Source organism: Maniola jurtina, chromosome 23, assembly GCF_905333055.1.
Source record: "Maniola jurtina chromosome 23, ilManJurt1.1, whole genome shotgun sequence".
NCBI lineage: Eukaryota > Metazoa > Arthropoda > Insecta > Lepidoptera > Nymphalidae > Maniola > Maniola jurtina.
The window spans coordinates 4937861-4953101 of NC_060051.1; the positions used below are offsets into that span (position 1 = coordinate 4937861).

General features: G+C 39.8%; 1 protein-coding gene across 5 annotated transcripts in view; it reads left to right on the forward strand.

The window, feature by feature from the left end:
• The window catches only part of LOC123877329 (ankyrin-3-like), a 161937-nt gene that overhangs the window by 76716 nt on the left and 69980 nt on the right, over nucleotides 1-15241 (forward strand). For all 5 annotated transcript variants that reach the window (XM_045923966.1, XM_045923968.1, XM_045923965.1 and 2 more), the window contains exons 3-17: nucleotides 2600-2702; nucleotides 3137-3330; nucleotides 3725-3880; nucleotides 4260-4461; nucleotides 5148-5272; nucleotides 5725-5871; nucleotides 6193-6322; nucleotides 7267-7466; nucleotides 7845-7998; nucleotides 8481-8714; nucleotides 9440-9538; nucleotides 10536-10664; nucleotides 10929-11127; nucleotides 11609-11702; nucleotides 12069-12177. In XM_045923966.1, coding sequence (XP_045779922.1) covers nucleotides 2600-2702; nucleotides 3137-3330; nucleotides 3725-3880; nucleotides 4260-4461; nucleotides 5148-5272; nucleotides 5725-5871; nucleotides 6193-6322; nucleotides 7267-7466; nucleotides 7845-7998; nucleotides 8481-8714; nucleotides 9440-9538; nucleotides 10536-10664; nucleotides 10929-11127; nucleotides 11609-11702; nucleotides 12069-12177 — 2275 coding nt within the window. The remainder of the gene's footprint in view (nucleotides 1-2599; nucleotides 2703-3136; nucleotides 3331-3724; nucleotides 3881-4259; nucleotides 4462-5147; nucleotides 5273-5724; nucleotides 5872-6192; nucleotides 6323-7266; nucleotides 7467-7844; nucleotides 7999-8480; nucleotides 8715-9439; nucleotides 9539-10535; nucleotides 10665-10928; nucleotides 11128-11608; nucleotides 11703-12068; nucleotides 12178-15241) is intronic.

A 15241-nucleotide genomic window follows, 5' to 3' on the forward strand; every position in this document is an offset into this window, starting at 1 on the left:
GGTTGATTGTGTTTTAGCGTATTTTATATGAGCGGAATGTCCTTCGCGCTGTATACTGTGGTAAAGCTACGGGCTGATAAGATAACAATTTGTCATTTAACGACTTCTAGATTCTCGCTCGCGATATATCAACTTATACAAGACTTTCACCAGAGTGAACTAGAGTTAGGGAACTATCGGTTTCATCCTGAATCGAGGATATGTCAAATATTAGCTATGGTGACGTGAAATCATAGAAAATAGGGCTACACTCATTCAAGGCCGGAATACAGGTAGGTAGTCCAATCTGAACATGACGCTTATGAATGCGCATTCAAAAACAGATCAACAAGATAGAAAAACAGATTGTACGAGAAAAAGTAAAAAAATATATATTAAACTAGGTTGATCCAAGCGAGTTTCGCCTAGTCGCGACCAAATAACAACCAGTCAAAATGTCAAAAAGTAAATGACAAAAGTTATGAGTTCTGATTATCCGGAATATCCTTTCTCGACTAAAAAGACTAGGTTACCAATGCGTAGCTAAAACACAGCCATTTAGCTACGCTGAAAGTTATGTAATTTTCTTGCCAACAATAATCTAAGAAAATCTAGCCAGGAAAATTCTTTCTTCCAACCCTTCCAACCAGTAGAAATTAGAAATTATGTTTTACAATTTAATTAAAATTAAAACAATCTGTAGAGAGGTCAGTGTCCGATTAAATTACACTGAACCTTTGCTCACAAAGTGTTTTTGATCATAAATAGCCAGCTATTAATTCCCTTCCAAATAATTTCCACCTGTAATGATCCAATTAGTCTACGGTAAAGAAATCCGGACCACACAAAAAGTCTTGATTAATTCCATATAGTTCGAATTAACTTTTTGCGTGTACTCGTAATCTAATCTAATGTGTGAAATTAGAATTTCTAAATTAATTTTATGTTCTCTTACCCTACACACAGACACAAACAAGTGTTTGCTACGAATACCTAGAAAACACCGCTTATTTTACACACTGACAAAAGGAAAAGATAGACGGAGTCCTCAAGAACAGACGTGGTAACTAGAAACACCCGTCCTTCCTGATTTGGACGGTCATTAACATCCAAAGCGATGTTCTTTTCCTCCCCTTAGCTATATCTGGATGACAAACTGGATATCGTTTTTCCAGTTCCAAATATTCTTTTCTGCCACATCTTATTCAGCCAGCTAGTAGGTATCTAGAATAGAGAAGAAACATAGAGAAAAAAATTAGAACGTATTATTTTTTGTACGAAGGTACGGAACTCTTCATGTGCGAGTCCGACTGGCACTTGGCCGATTTTTTCCTTTCAATCTTTGAGCCATATTACTAGTTGTTAGAATTATTGCTAGCGAGTAGCGACCTTCGGTGGAACTGATATGCTCCGGTCCAGTAATCAATGGTGAGGATATTTTTACAAGCGCATGACTTGCGTGTTTATTAAACGTTCATAAACTTATCTAGGCGACGGAACTCCGGTTGAAGCGAAAGCGATTTGTCTCAAAGATAGGAGAATGATAAATTGTTTTTGGAACCCGAAAATCCCTCTAAGCATACTGCATAGCAAATTAATAGTAGGTATGTTAGGAAGCTTCACCTAAATAGGTACTCTTCTGACGTCCGTGTTTTTAACCCCCGACCCAAAAAGAGGGGTGTTATAAGTTTGACGTGTGTATCTGTGTATCTGTTGTGGCATCGTAGCGCCTAAATGAATGAACCGATTTTAATTTAGTTTTTTTTGTTTGAAAGGTGGCTTGATCGAGAGTGTTCTTAGCTTTAATCCAAGAAAATCGGTTCAGCCGTTTGAAAGTTATCAGCTATTTTCTAGTTACTGTAACCTTCACTTGTCGGGGGTGTTATAAATTTTTAATTTACACTTGTCACTTAATATAACTAGTATAAGTATAACTTAGTGCCTGAAGTAGGGGTATCGAATAAATATTTTTTAGACAAACGCGTTCCAATCTAGGTCTTATCATAAAAGCTTTTTTATCAGTCATGGTTATTATATATAAAGTATTAAATGCAAACGGTGCAGTCTGGGCTTTAACATTAAAACTGTTACACGTAAAACTGCGGTCACGGGTCAATTATAGCGGCTTCCCACGGTGCGTGATATTGCGGACAGACGCAGATAACGCACCATGGGAAGAGTAGGTATTGTCCGTGGTAGCGCAGACACGTCGGCACCGTCCGAGCCTTGTGCGCGGTGCGTGGCTTTCCTTGGCCATGTGACTATTATAATAATTAATCATTAATCCGCAGAATCACGCACTACGTGAAGCCAGTTTTAGTGGGCCAATAATTACCATATATCCCATATTCGACTTTATTATGTGAATGGGTTGATAAAACCCTAAGTTAAAATTGTCTAACTTGGAAAGGGTATGAAAAAATGTATATGGTATAAATGTATATGGCCATAAGTCAGTACCTAGCAATAGGTCATTGACTTATACTACATTTGTAAGGCGGTAGAGTCAACGGTAGAGTAGTAAATAGCCGTGACCAAGGTCACTCCATTCCCATAAAAAAGTCAATGCCAATTCAGAGAAATGTCCATTATTAAGTACCTTCTTGTTTCTTGTTAACAGAACGGACTCAACGCGTTACACTTAGCCGCAAAAGACGGCCACATTGCTGTTGTAGAAGAACTACTTAAACGCGGCGCTATCGTCGACGCAGCCACAAAAAAAGGTAATTTTTCATCCATTTCATCTAGCATCGTCTAGGCAAACGCACTCCATCGAAGGCTGCATCATCACATGCCAGCAGCTCTGTTTGCAGCCAAGCGCTAGTCTATTAATTCAAAAAAAAAAAAAAAAAATAATATTTGCATTGAATACCGATATATGCTAGATCGAAAAGGCGTCTGTGAAAATTCAGAAAAGCTCCAGGTAAACTGTTTGGCCCCTCCAAAAAAAAAAAACGAAGATTCTTACGCGTCCTTCTTCTAGTCTGTCTCGCTTATCGATATGGGCAACAATAACGCGCTGTTCAGCCAATGGGGTGTATTAAAGGTCCTCATCCCAAAAGTTTGTTAAAAAGCTTCGCTTTGAAAATGTTTAAGGATCAGTAAAGATAACAATCATAACATAAAGTAAATCTATTTATTGACTTTTGTCTATCAGGAAACACAGCACTCCACATAGCATGTCTCGCCGGCCAGGAGTCGGTAGCGCGAGCGCTGCTCGGCGCAGGCGCGAAGGCGGACGCACAATCTGCAGCAGGATTTACCCCATTATATATGGCTGCGCAGGAAAACCACGCGGGATGTGTCAAAATGCTGCTGGCAGCAGGTGCCAGCCAGACTCTTGCCACCGAGGTGAGATAGGCTAGCTATTAATCATCATCTTATCTTCATCTTTAGAGTATCCTTAAACATAAGGGCCCCATTTCCAGGGGAATCAAGCATAGTTTTGAAAATCAGGATCGGATTAAATTCGCACTTACACACTGCTAAACTGCTAAACTCAATGTCCTTTCTTAGTCGGCTAAAAATAAAAAGCTTGTTGTTGTAAAAAATGTTTTAAAAAAAAATATAACTTAGATTAAGTTGTTTAAAAAAAAAAAAAAATTTTTACAGTACATGGATCTAACCCAGATTCTAAACATCTCTTCAAGTGAGTTCGACATCAAGCGTGGTTTAAAAAAACCATAGTAGTGTGTTTTTTTATTTTTTTAAACTAAAGTTTGAACACATGTAATACATTTTTCAGGATGGCTTCACACCCCTAGCGGTAGCAATGCAACAAGGTCACGACAGGGTGGTGGCAGAACTACTGGAATCAGACACACGAGGCAAGGTGCGGTTGCCGGCACTCCACATAGCCGCTAAGAAAAACGACGTTAAAGCTGCTACGCTTTTACTCGAAGTAAGTGCTTGAAATCAACATTCTAAGTCTAGTGAAAAATTATTGATAAATTATCTATGACTTTACTTATTTAGGTGGATTAAAAAAATCCCAACAACATCGATGAAGCCCATGAGGGCAAAAAAGCTGCAGTTGGCAGTTTGGGATAGAACTCTCGTTTAACTGTTTAAATTCTTTCTTCAAAAAATTCTCTGAAATTGTAGTGATAAGGTAAAATTTTTCCACATCTTAGGTGTGCTCAATACCCCTAAAGTTAAAAGTCATTATAATAAACCTGGGTGGACCATTAATAAATTACCAATTAAACTGCAAACATAGCATTTGAATTTAGTTGGTGTGAAACCGTTGATAATAATTTTTGTTTTTGTTGTAATTCCAGAACGAACACAACCCAGATGCATGTTCAAAGTCAGGCTTCACTCCTCTCCACATTGCAGCGCACTATGGGAACGTGGGAGTGGCCAAGGCTTTGCTGCAAGCAGGTGCGGACCCCGGTCGAGCCGCCAAGCACAATATCACGCCCCTACATGTGGCCAGCAAGTGGGGGCAGCTGGCTATGGTCGACTTGTTGGTCGAAAATGGTAAGTATAACGCCATGACGAAAACAAGTAAAATAAATAGTCCTAAGCAGGATTATCCTCCCTCAACTATTGCGCTCTATGTGAAAAAATGAAACGTGGGAGTGGCCAATGCTTTGCTGCAAGCGGGCTGGACGCGCGGCTCGGAACTCCAGTCATCTCAGATGGTGAGCGAGGCTGACTGGGAACAACCGATTCGCAGATATGACGATTGGGATGGTTTCAGTGGACTCTACATGCCACATGTCGGTAACCTCGTGAGCCAAATCAAGATCCTTGCGTTTATCTCCATCTCAGCTCTTACGAGGTTCTCGTCATATGGAATGGTGATGCCCACCAAAAACACGCTCTACTGTGCCTGGGCCATCACGATGTCAGGCTTATCCGCTAGAATAGTCCTGCCCGTGATAATGGACCGGTCCCAAGAGAGCCGGACTAAATCGTGCTCGAGTACCGGCACCGGTGTATACTTGCAATACGGCAACCTCTCAGTGAGGAGGCCATACTTCAGAGCAAGCGCTTGGTGAAGGACCTTGACTGCTTGGTTGTGTCTGTTGAGATACTAAGTGTTGGCAAGTGCTGAGAATCCCGAAAGCACGTGTCTGAGTGACTGGCTGAGATGGCGACAAACCATTATTATTATTATTTATGGTTTTATTTAATAACCTTGAATTTTTATTTTATTGCAGGTGCAAATATAGCAGCAATGACGCGCGATGGATTAACGCCATTGCATTGTGCGGCACGTTCAGGCCACAGTAATGTCGTATCGCGGCTCCTCCAACACGGGGCGCCTATTACCAGCAAGACTAAGGTAAGGTTATTAAGAAAAATATTTCCTAAGAACGCTATTTCCACTTCTTTTTTTTTTGTTTAGAATATTAGCCATGCTAATCATAACTATTACTCCCCTTTTTCCTCCAATTAAGCGTAAAGCTTGTGCCAGGAGTGGGTAGGACAATAGTGCAACGGGTGGGGTTTGAACCGCCGACCTTTCGGAATTCAGTCCGCTCCTCAACCGTTGAGCTATAGATGCTCAAAAATCTCAATGTCAGATTCCAGAATCTCCAAAGAACACTTTTCCTTCTTATTTTTCGGAGCTATCCAGATTCTTGGTACCCTGTATCACTTTAACCGTCTCCTATACATTGTGATCGCTACCACTACACCTTTACACAATAACATCTTTATACAAAGCTCTTTTTGCTCATCCCTGTTTGTAAAAAATATCCGATGGTTATTTAGATTTATTTATTTTTGTTCCAGAACGGTCTTACCCCTCTCCACATGTCCGTGCAAGGCGAACACGTGGAGACGGCCAAGGTACTGCTGTCGGAGGGCGCGCCTATCGATGACGTCACCGTCGACTACCTCACCGCGTTGCACGTCGCGGCGCATTGCGGTCACGTTAAGGTGCGATCTTACCCCTTTTTACATGTCTGTTAAAGGCGATCACATCTAGACAAAAGTTAAGATAAATCTTTGGTTCCAGAATGGTCTTACTCCTCTTAACATTTTTGTTTTCTACAAAAGGTATTTTTTCAGAATTCTTAAATGAAAAATAGATTTTATTCGGACTGGTAAAAGCAAAAGATTCCAGGCTTTCAGGCAGCAAACTTTCAAAAGCAGAAATTATCTTTCAAAACGGTAGATCAATTACATGGCATCGAAATTCGTGGGGAACTGGCCTACGTTTGTCATTTTTATGAAAGAAAATAAATTTTATTTTTACAGGTAGCAAAACTACTTCTAGACAGAAACGCAGACGCAAACGCACGAGCTCTAAACGGATTCACACCACTACACATCGCGTGTAAGAAGAACAGGCTCAAAGTTGTGGAACTACTGCTCAAATATGGTGCAAGTATGTATCAAGTTATAAAAAATCTATGATATTAAGCTGATATCTTCCACACTACTCGCACAAACTTTTCTGCTATGTTTCTGAATTGCTATGGTGTGGAATGACCTACCGGCGGTGTTTCCTGCCACGTATAGCCTGAATACCTTCACTGCAAGGCAGAGTGAACAGGCATCTTCTAGGCAAGCGTGCTCCAAACTAGATCTCATCATTGTTTTTTTAAGCATTATTGTCGACAAGCGCAAGCCTATCACGCAATAAAATAAAGTAATATGAACAGTAATATTGAATGAGACACATACATCATTTCAGATATTAGAACTAACGATTCCGAAATCGTAAACAATGTCTAGATGAATTGCGATACACCATTTCAAGCCCTGAAGTTCAAGGACTAATTCAGTTGTGGTAAACAACTTCAGGGTTAAATTCATGGTCGGGTAGCTGTTCTCGTGTCAGTAAATTGATCCATGATGGATGGATGATTTACTTTCTCAAATATATATGATCCTCCACAGTCCACTCCATTGAAAAATCCACCACTCCACTCCACTCCACTCCACTTCATTAACGTGTAATGAAATTAAATTGTAATTTTGTAAAAGTTCGTAATATTTTCATGTCGAAATGGCAGAATAAATTGGAACAGATCAATGAACAATCGATTTTTTACCCTTATTCCTACTCCTTCATCTTGGACACACATTTGTCACGCTATGCGTTCTCTTGGGATTCTTATACTGATATAAGTTAGCAAGCCTCAGAAGTCAGAAGTGCCCTCTAAGCATCTGCTCTTGATGCTTTGACTTTGAATTGCAATTGAGCATAATTACAATCTATAAGTAATATTTCTCTAAATTAGTAAAAAACGCTGCGAATTAAAGTACTCATAGCCGATAGCATCATTAGCCGAAGTTATATTAGTAATTTTGTTGTTACTCTTTCAGGTAAATCAGCAACAACAGAGTCAGGGCTGACACCTCTACACGTGGCGTCGTTCATGGGTTGCATGAACATCGCTCTAGTGCTAGTGGGCGCGGGCGCGGATGCCGATGCCGCCACGGCGCGGGGGGAGACACCCCTACATCTAGCGGCGAGGGCGCATCAGACCGACCTAGTGAGGGTGTTGCTGAGGAATAATGCCAAGGTGAGCAGGAGAAGATGACTGTCAGGGCTGACACCACTGCACGTGGCTCACGCTAGTGACTGTTTCCTCTGTGTGCATTCAACAAACTTTTGACCTTACTACCAGCTATTGCAATTTTAATACGTAATAGTCTCAATAGCTCAACCGGTAAAGGAGTGGACTGAAAACCGAAAGGTCGACGGTTCAAACCCCGCCCGTCGCACTATTGTCGTACCTATTCCATCCAAGCACAAGCCTGACGCTTAGTGTGAGAGGAAAGGGGAATATTAGTCATTTAACATGGCTAATATTTTTTGTTTAAAAAAAATGATGCCATTGCAGAAAAGAACTACCAGTAAAAATTCTTATGCATTATGAAACATACTGGGTCTCTTTCAGGTGGAAGCTCGAGCTAGAGAGGAACAGACCCCATTACACGTAGCTGCTCGACTCGGCCACGGTGACATCGCGGCGCTACTGCTGCAGCACGGAGCGCAAGTCGCTGCTACAACTAAGGACAGATACACGCCTTTACACATCGCTGCCAAAGAAGGTTAGCAGATAAACTGACAAGAAATTTGAAGAATCCTCGCGCAAATACTGCAAATGAAAAACGACTAGACGGACTACTTTGAATATCTTTCACAGAAAAGTCTAGTCAAAACCAAAATCGTGCTGTGAATTTTCGACAGTAATATTTTGAAATTATATTATTTTAAGCTTTTAGTTGCTAATAAATGTAATCAATTGGTTGGCATGTAACATTCATGGGATTATATTACGTACAGTACTTTTACCGAACGGTTTTCACGTAAAAAGTTTTGGTGGTTTGGTGTCAATAAAAACTAATCTATCAACTAAATGATAAGATAAATCGACTTTACATATCCGCACACTTTTGTCAGCATCCCACATGTCTTGGTTTTATCACAAAACTATTTCATGTTATCCGATAACTTTGATTATATCCTCAAAAGTAAAGGCGGTCTTCAGTGCGTGAAAGTTATTATCAAATTATATGTATATTCCAAACAGGCAAAGAAGAAGTAGCGTCAATCCTTCTCGACCACAACGCCCCCATAGAAGCAGAAACACGAAAAGGCTTTACCCCTTTACACTTAGCAGCCAAGTATGGAGACATAGGCGTTGCAAGACTACTCCTAGCAAGGGGGGCTCAGCCAGATGCTCCTGGCAAGAGCCACATCACACCCTTACACATGGCCACGTATTATGGACATCCGGACATCGCTCTACTTTTGTTGGACAAAGGTAAGACAATTTAGTATTTAGGTTTATTATATACACCACCACTCACTGTCCATTTGTTCGTTATCTCCCTAACGTTAAGGTTGTCTGGAAGAGATCGCTGTTTAGCGATAAGACCGCCTTTTTAACCGACTTCGAAAAAAGGAGGAAGTTCTCAATTCGTCGGAATCTCTTTTTTTTTGTACCTACATTTTAAGTTTTCTTTTTGTAACTTTTCATTTGGGTTTTGTGGTGCAATGAAGATATTATACATACACACATACAAATGTTGGGTAGTTCTATAAAATTCCATAAAAGCACAACTACTTTTAGGAAGTTACATGGTTGTTCCTAGCAAGGAGTGTTCAGCCATGCTCCGTTCAGTCACATCACATCTATACATATGGATACATAGTATTGAGTCCATAGTATGGAGATCTGGATATTGCTTTACTGCTTTTGGACAAAGATACTATTCTAAACTGGCCCAAGAATCATTCTTACTATTGTACATTTTGTTATTGGCAGATTAAGTTCATGCTGCTTAGTTAGCCAAGCTTTGGTACCTCCAAAGGCCGGCCATCCTCCAAATTATCTTGAATCCACGGCTGTGTATAAGCTCATATTCCATATTTTTCTCCAATCACTACACACAGCACTACACACAATTTTCACGTAACGCTAAAGCAAATTTTATTTAGTGTTAGTGAATTCCGCTAGTGTAATAAGCTAGAATATGTTCTCTACAGGTGCCTCCCCACATTCTTTGGCGAAGAACGGGCATTCGGCACTTCACATCGCATGTCGGCACAATCATCCCGATATCGCCTTCGCGTTATTGGAACATGGTATGTAGAGCAATGCTTTTGTATATTAAATCCCCGTTTAAATATCTAGCAAACCGTGAATATCCTGTAAATATCCTCCGGGCGTCCCACCAATTCGTTAAAATTGTACATAATTTATGTGAATATTTGTAAATAGAAGGTTCAATATTATTCGACACTAGCTGATGCCCGTAACTTCGTCCGCCCAACAAAAAAACATTCTTTCGAATTTTTAATATGGGCAGTCATTTAAATAAAAGGGGATCGAAATGTTGCCGAAGTTTATTCGCTTGTTTGTGCCAAACAAAACTATGTAACCTAACAGAAAGCAAAGACCTCAACTTTTCAGCTATTCGGCAAATACTCTGATCTATTCGCAAAGCCCTGGACTAAATTCGCAGAACTAAAAGTTATATGGACCACTTGAAACCTAAAAAGCATGGACAAATTGGTAGTCCTGTCGATTTAGTTTTAATTTTCTGTGAAATTAAAGTTGCTCGTAAAAAGCCCTACTTTTGTATTTAATATTCACTATAAGCAATTTCACCCTCCGGTTGTTGACTTTAACTACCCGTTATACCAGATCTTTTTATCCACGGACATGTAAACTGCGGGACCAACTCCCTTCAGTGGTGTTCCCACTAGATTTCAAGACGGGGTTATTCAAGAGGTGGATCAACAAATTCTTGAAAGATTGGCAACGCATTGGCGGTTCCTCTGGTGCTGCAAATCATACCCGGGTCACAACTGAAAATCAGTGCCCTGCATTTTATGCGTGTTGACGCATGTGATGAAAGACATTATGCTGAACTGGACACCCATTTGGGATGGTTTCACAGATGAAAATGCACATTTGTATGATTTATTTTTACCTGTGACACAAACAACAAATAAATGCATTTTCTTTCTTTCTTCTTTCAAATATTCTTGGGTCATGACATAACATCAGGTGAACCGCCTGCTCGTTTGCTTGCTGTTTTCATTTGTTTATATTGTTATTTTGGTTATGGTTCATCAGATGCGGACCCGGGCGTAAAGTCAAAAGCCGGATTCACACCACTACACATGGCAGCTCAGGAGGGCCACGAGGATTGTGTGGAAATGCTGATCGAACGAGGGGCTGACGTCAACGTGCCTGCTAACAATGGTATCTAGTCGATTTTTTCTTAAATAAAGCAAATTGACGTTTCCTGAATGGCCAATTTTGTCCGAAATATAAACAGTACAGTACAGTAGTATATTGGGACAAGAAAAAACTAATAAGAATCGCAGATTCAGTACGATGGCGATAAGAGTCGTTAAAAAACAAGTTGGTGCAGCAAAGAAAAAAGAATTTAGGTCCTATGTCTTTAAAAATGTATGTATATAAAAAAATTATCAGCTCAGCTGATATTATAACATCTCTTATCAGGTCTAACACCAGTACACTTAGCAGCAGCGGAAGGTCGCACAGCAGTCCTCAAAGCGCTCCTAGGCGCCGGCGGGAGATGTGGCGCGCGCACTCGCGACGGCTACACGCCACTACACGCGGCCGCGCATCACGGACATCACGCCGCCGCCAAGACACTGTTGGAGGCTGGCGCGGACGTCACTGCTAAAGCCGCTCACGGGTAAAACGCTATTACATGTCCAGAGACAAATGTAGCAAGCGGAAAGTTATTTATTCTTATACAAGCTAGCCCTTGACTGCAATCTTACTTGGTGGTAAGTGATGATGCAGTCTAAGATGGAAGCTGGCTAACCTGGAAGGGGTATGGCAGTTTTCATTAAACCATACTCCTTTGGTTTCTATACACGGCATCGCAGCGGAACACTAAATCGCTTGGCAGCACGGCTTTGGCGGTGGGGTGGTAACTAGCCACGGCCAAAGCCTCCCACCAGACCAGACCAGAAATTTAGAAATTGTAAAATTCCAAACCCCTGCCGGGAATCGAACCCAGGACCTCCCACTAATAAGACCACAGCGCTATTACATATCCAGGGACAAATGTAGCAAAAATAAGAGACCTCTACAAGTGATACTTGAAAGTGGAAGAGGTTTTTGTAGAATATGTCTATGGTCAACATGGTAATTTGGTTTTCTTTAATCAGGTTCACTCCACTCCATCAAGCTGCCCAGCAAGGGCATACGCTTATCATTCAACTGTTGCTCAAGAGCAATGCTGATCCCAACGCGTTATCAGCCGTGAGTATATTGATACGTAATTAATTGATTTCTCAACCTATTAGCCGATAAAAATTATATCATCTTTATTTATTGACTTTGTAATTGAATTGTATTAATTTATTCATTTCATTGCATCAAAAGAAAAAAATCGGGACAGCGTTGGAAGTCAAATTTAAGCTAATGTTTTTTTCATACAATTTCTAAGTAACTGGTAGGTAGGTAGGTAACCTAATGACACTAATGGTTCAGTAAATGTTCAATATGATATCTCATCTTGTCATAATTATTATGCGGACGTTTATCCGTTGACGATATCATTATCAAAACCTCATCATCATCATTGATGATGGGGTTTTGATTTTAATGGGATAATTATTGTAACAGAACGGCCAAACGGCGTGTGCAATAGCAGACCGGCTAGGCTACATCAGCGCTGTGGAAGCTCTGAGGCCACTCACCGAAAACACTTTGAGCCAGGCTGTAGGTGATACCGGTAAGTATCGACCTATTATTGTGCCACAAAAAACTGGTCCATGGACCATTATTATTGCAGTGAAACTTCAAATGTTACCTTAATAAGCATAATATCAGAATCTGATTCCCTGGGTGTTGAGTATAAGCGAGTCAGAGTGCAGAGTCGCATATTCCAAGAAAAAATAAGGACATGGAGTGCCGTCAAAGTTGTCAGTTTTAGACCATTTTTGTGACGGGGGCTATCTCAAAAACACAAAACCAAACTAAGCCTATGTCCGTTACCGGCATGCAAGCTATCTCTGTACCAAACGTCAAAATCAGTTATATGAACAGACGGACACTTTCGCATTTTATAATAATAGTATGGTCCTCTATGTATGACCTGAAGAATTGAACTATTCGATACGAATTCATATATTTCCTAAGTTCCCCAAAAACTTCAAATAAAGTTCATTGAAATCCAAACGATCTGAGAAACACGACTGAATGAGAGACCAATGCCCTTAATTAAGTTTTAGTGTTGAAAGTGAACCTCTAATTCATACTTCCACGTCGTTTATGGTTTTGGAATTCAAACAAGTTTTACATACACGTCTAAACGTTACCTAAAACGTCGGTAGAAATTATGTGACTTCGATTTCCCTTTTGGTTAAAACACTGCATATTTGATTAACGAGAAAATTTCCCTTTCATATGCCATGCTCGTAAACCATACGTTTCTCAAATATCGCCGAGTTTGTGTATATTATGAATTGTATGACACACAAAATGAAAGGTGGAGAGATATGGTTATCACCAACAATTACCGCAACCAAAGTCATCGTAATGTAGAGTCAGCGCAGACAGGCAAAGTGGTGGCAAAGCTTAAAATAATTTCATGGTGGCCAGCTTTATAGGTGTTTAAGACACATAGACTGTACCACTATTTGGAAAGCAGTTTCTAAGATTTGCAACTTTGTACTATTACCATGGAAAATATTAAAACACTTTAAATAAGAGCTTACGCAAACAGACAGAGTGAAGTGGAGGCAAGACTTTTTGGTAATAAAATAAAATGTGTGTTGACTGTTGTAACAACTTTTAATTATTCCAATAAAATAAATAATTCAGTCGTAAGTAAGTACCTAATTGGTTTTGCATTCAGTTAAAATTCCTCCAAGTGACTTTAAACGTCCAAGAGAGCTGACGAGCCTTGTGACGTATTTTCACGGCGGCTTCCTTCAATGGGATTTCAGCCATACGTAGAAACAAATAATGTTGACTCAATAATTTTTATTATGAAATCATATCAACCACCCTAGAGGAAGACTGGCAGCGTGCTTCTACTACTACTCTTCAGGTCTGGTATTTTCTGGAACCGTTGGCTAAACTTCGCTGCTCGTTTGCGTCGACCCTAAGGTTGAAAAACAACAACTGTGTGCGCGCAAACTTTGATCTAAATCCGCGCACCGCTATATTTAATGATATCCGCCAACCGTGCATAAATTGAAAACTGGACAGTTGCCAACTATAAAATAAAGGCCCCACATGAATCCTCAAAGTAAAATATCAAGTGAAGCCATTATCGACCTTAAGACCTTGGCTAAAAGGTCTAACATGTAACATGGTTACGGTTGAACTTGAGTGGGTTACAATAGTAATGAATTTTAAGAACATGCTGTATAATGTGTAAGTCTTATTATTGTTCAGGCTTGTTATTTCATCGCTGTAAGGGGTGTTGGCATGTTCCAGACGTTAACTGGTTAGGTGGAACATACTACCGCCTCATTTCTAAAAAGCGGTTAGCTACAAAAGTTGATCGTTTTTGAGTTACCGCCAAAAAACGTGGGAATTTCCAAAAACTGATGTTTCCAATAAAGAATTCTTCCTAGGACCAAACAACAGATTAATGATATGATTTTACATATAAAGGTTCGACAAAGCCATCGTGCGGTAAGTGCGGGATAAAGGAGCGACCCATACTGGATTGCGTAGTTAGGACCCTATGTACAACGCCTTTGATCTCGTGGTCGTCATTTACCACGAAATCAAAGGCGTTGGCGGTTGGACTACTGTGTCAACCTTTTAAAAACCTTGGTCCTACTTAGCATTCTTTAGGGATAGCAATACATTAAGACCTGTAATTTTAGTTTAGTGGTTGTGTAGAACAATAAAATTAGCCATTTTGTCTTTAGTTAGGGTTAGTTGTACATTTTTGGCTGCTCTCAGATAGTTATCATGCTAAATTGGCAAGTCTTTCGCTATCCTTTCCATAATAGTACTATATTTTTACACTAGCGACCCGCCCCGGCTACGCACGGGAAGCTTATTACAATTTTTGTGGAAAAGTTAAAAAAAATTAGTGATATACACTAGCAACAATTAGTCTATAGCTTTCTGCTGGTGAAAGAACTTTCAAAATCGGTTCAGTAGTTCCATAGCTTACCCCTTACAAAAAACGTACAAACTTTACCTCTTTATAATATTATTATAGGTGTTATAGATGTACAGCTACTTGACCTATAAGTTCTTACTAGTTTAGAGTTTGTGTACCAACCAAATTAACACCAATGCTCGATAATTTCCATCGCCAGATTTATGTGTGTTAATGAGTGTTTCCCAGTGATATGCCTCTGTATATTTTATCTGTCACTATTACGTAAGATATAGCAATTGAGGCGGCCTTTTGCCACTTGGTGCTGATTTGTAATTCTAATAAATACTGGACACTTGATCGATAAATCGGAGATATAAATAAACATTTCGTTCTGGGGCAAATAAATGAATTATTACTGAGCAGAAACTCGACGACTCTAAGGAGGCTGAATGACGATGATAATCATAACAGTTTTTTAAACGATTTGATCTCAATCTTTGTGAATTGATCTATTGGATAAAAAGAGGCGTGACCCTTAATTTAAAGGATTTCACTTGTATGACTTTCTGTCTTTCTGTCTGTTTGTCTGTCTTAAAAGAGTTTCTTCTTCCTTTTGAGGCACGGGACCCGAAAATCGTGAAAAAATTAAAATTTAATAGGATTTTTATTGGTAAAGAGCTTGTCACTTTTATATGGTGAAAATAATATAATTAATTGGAAAACATAA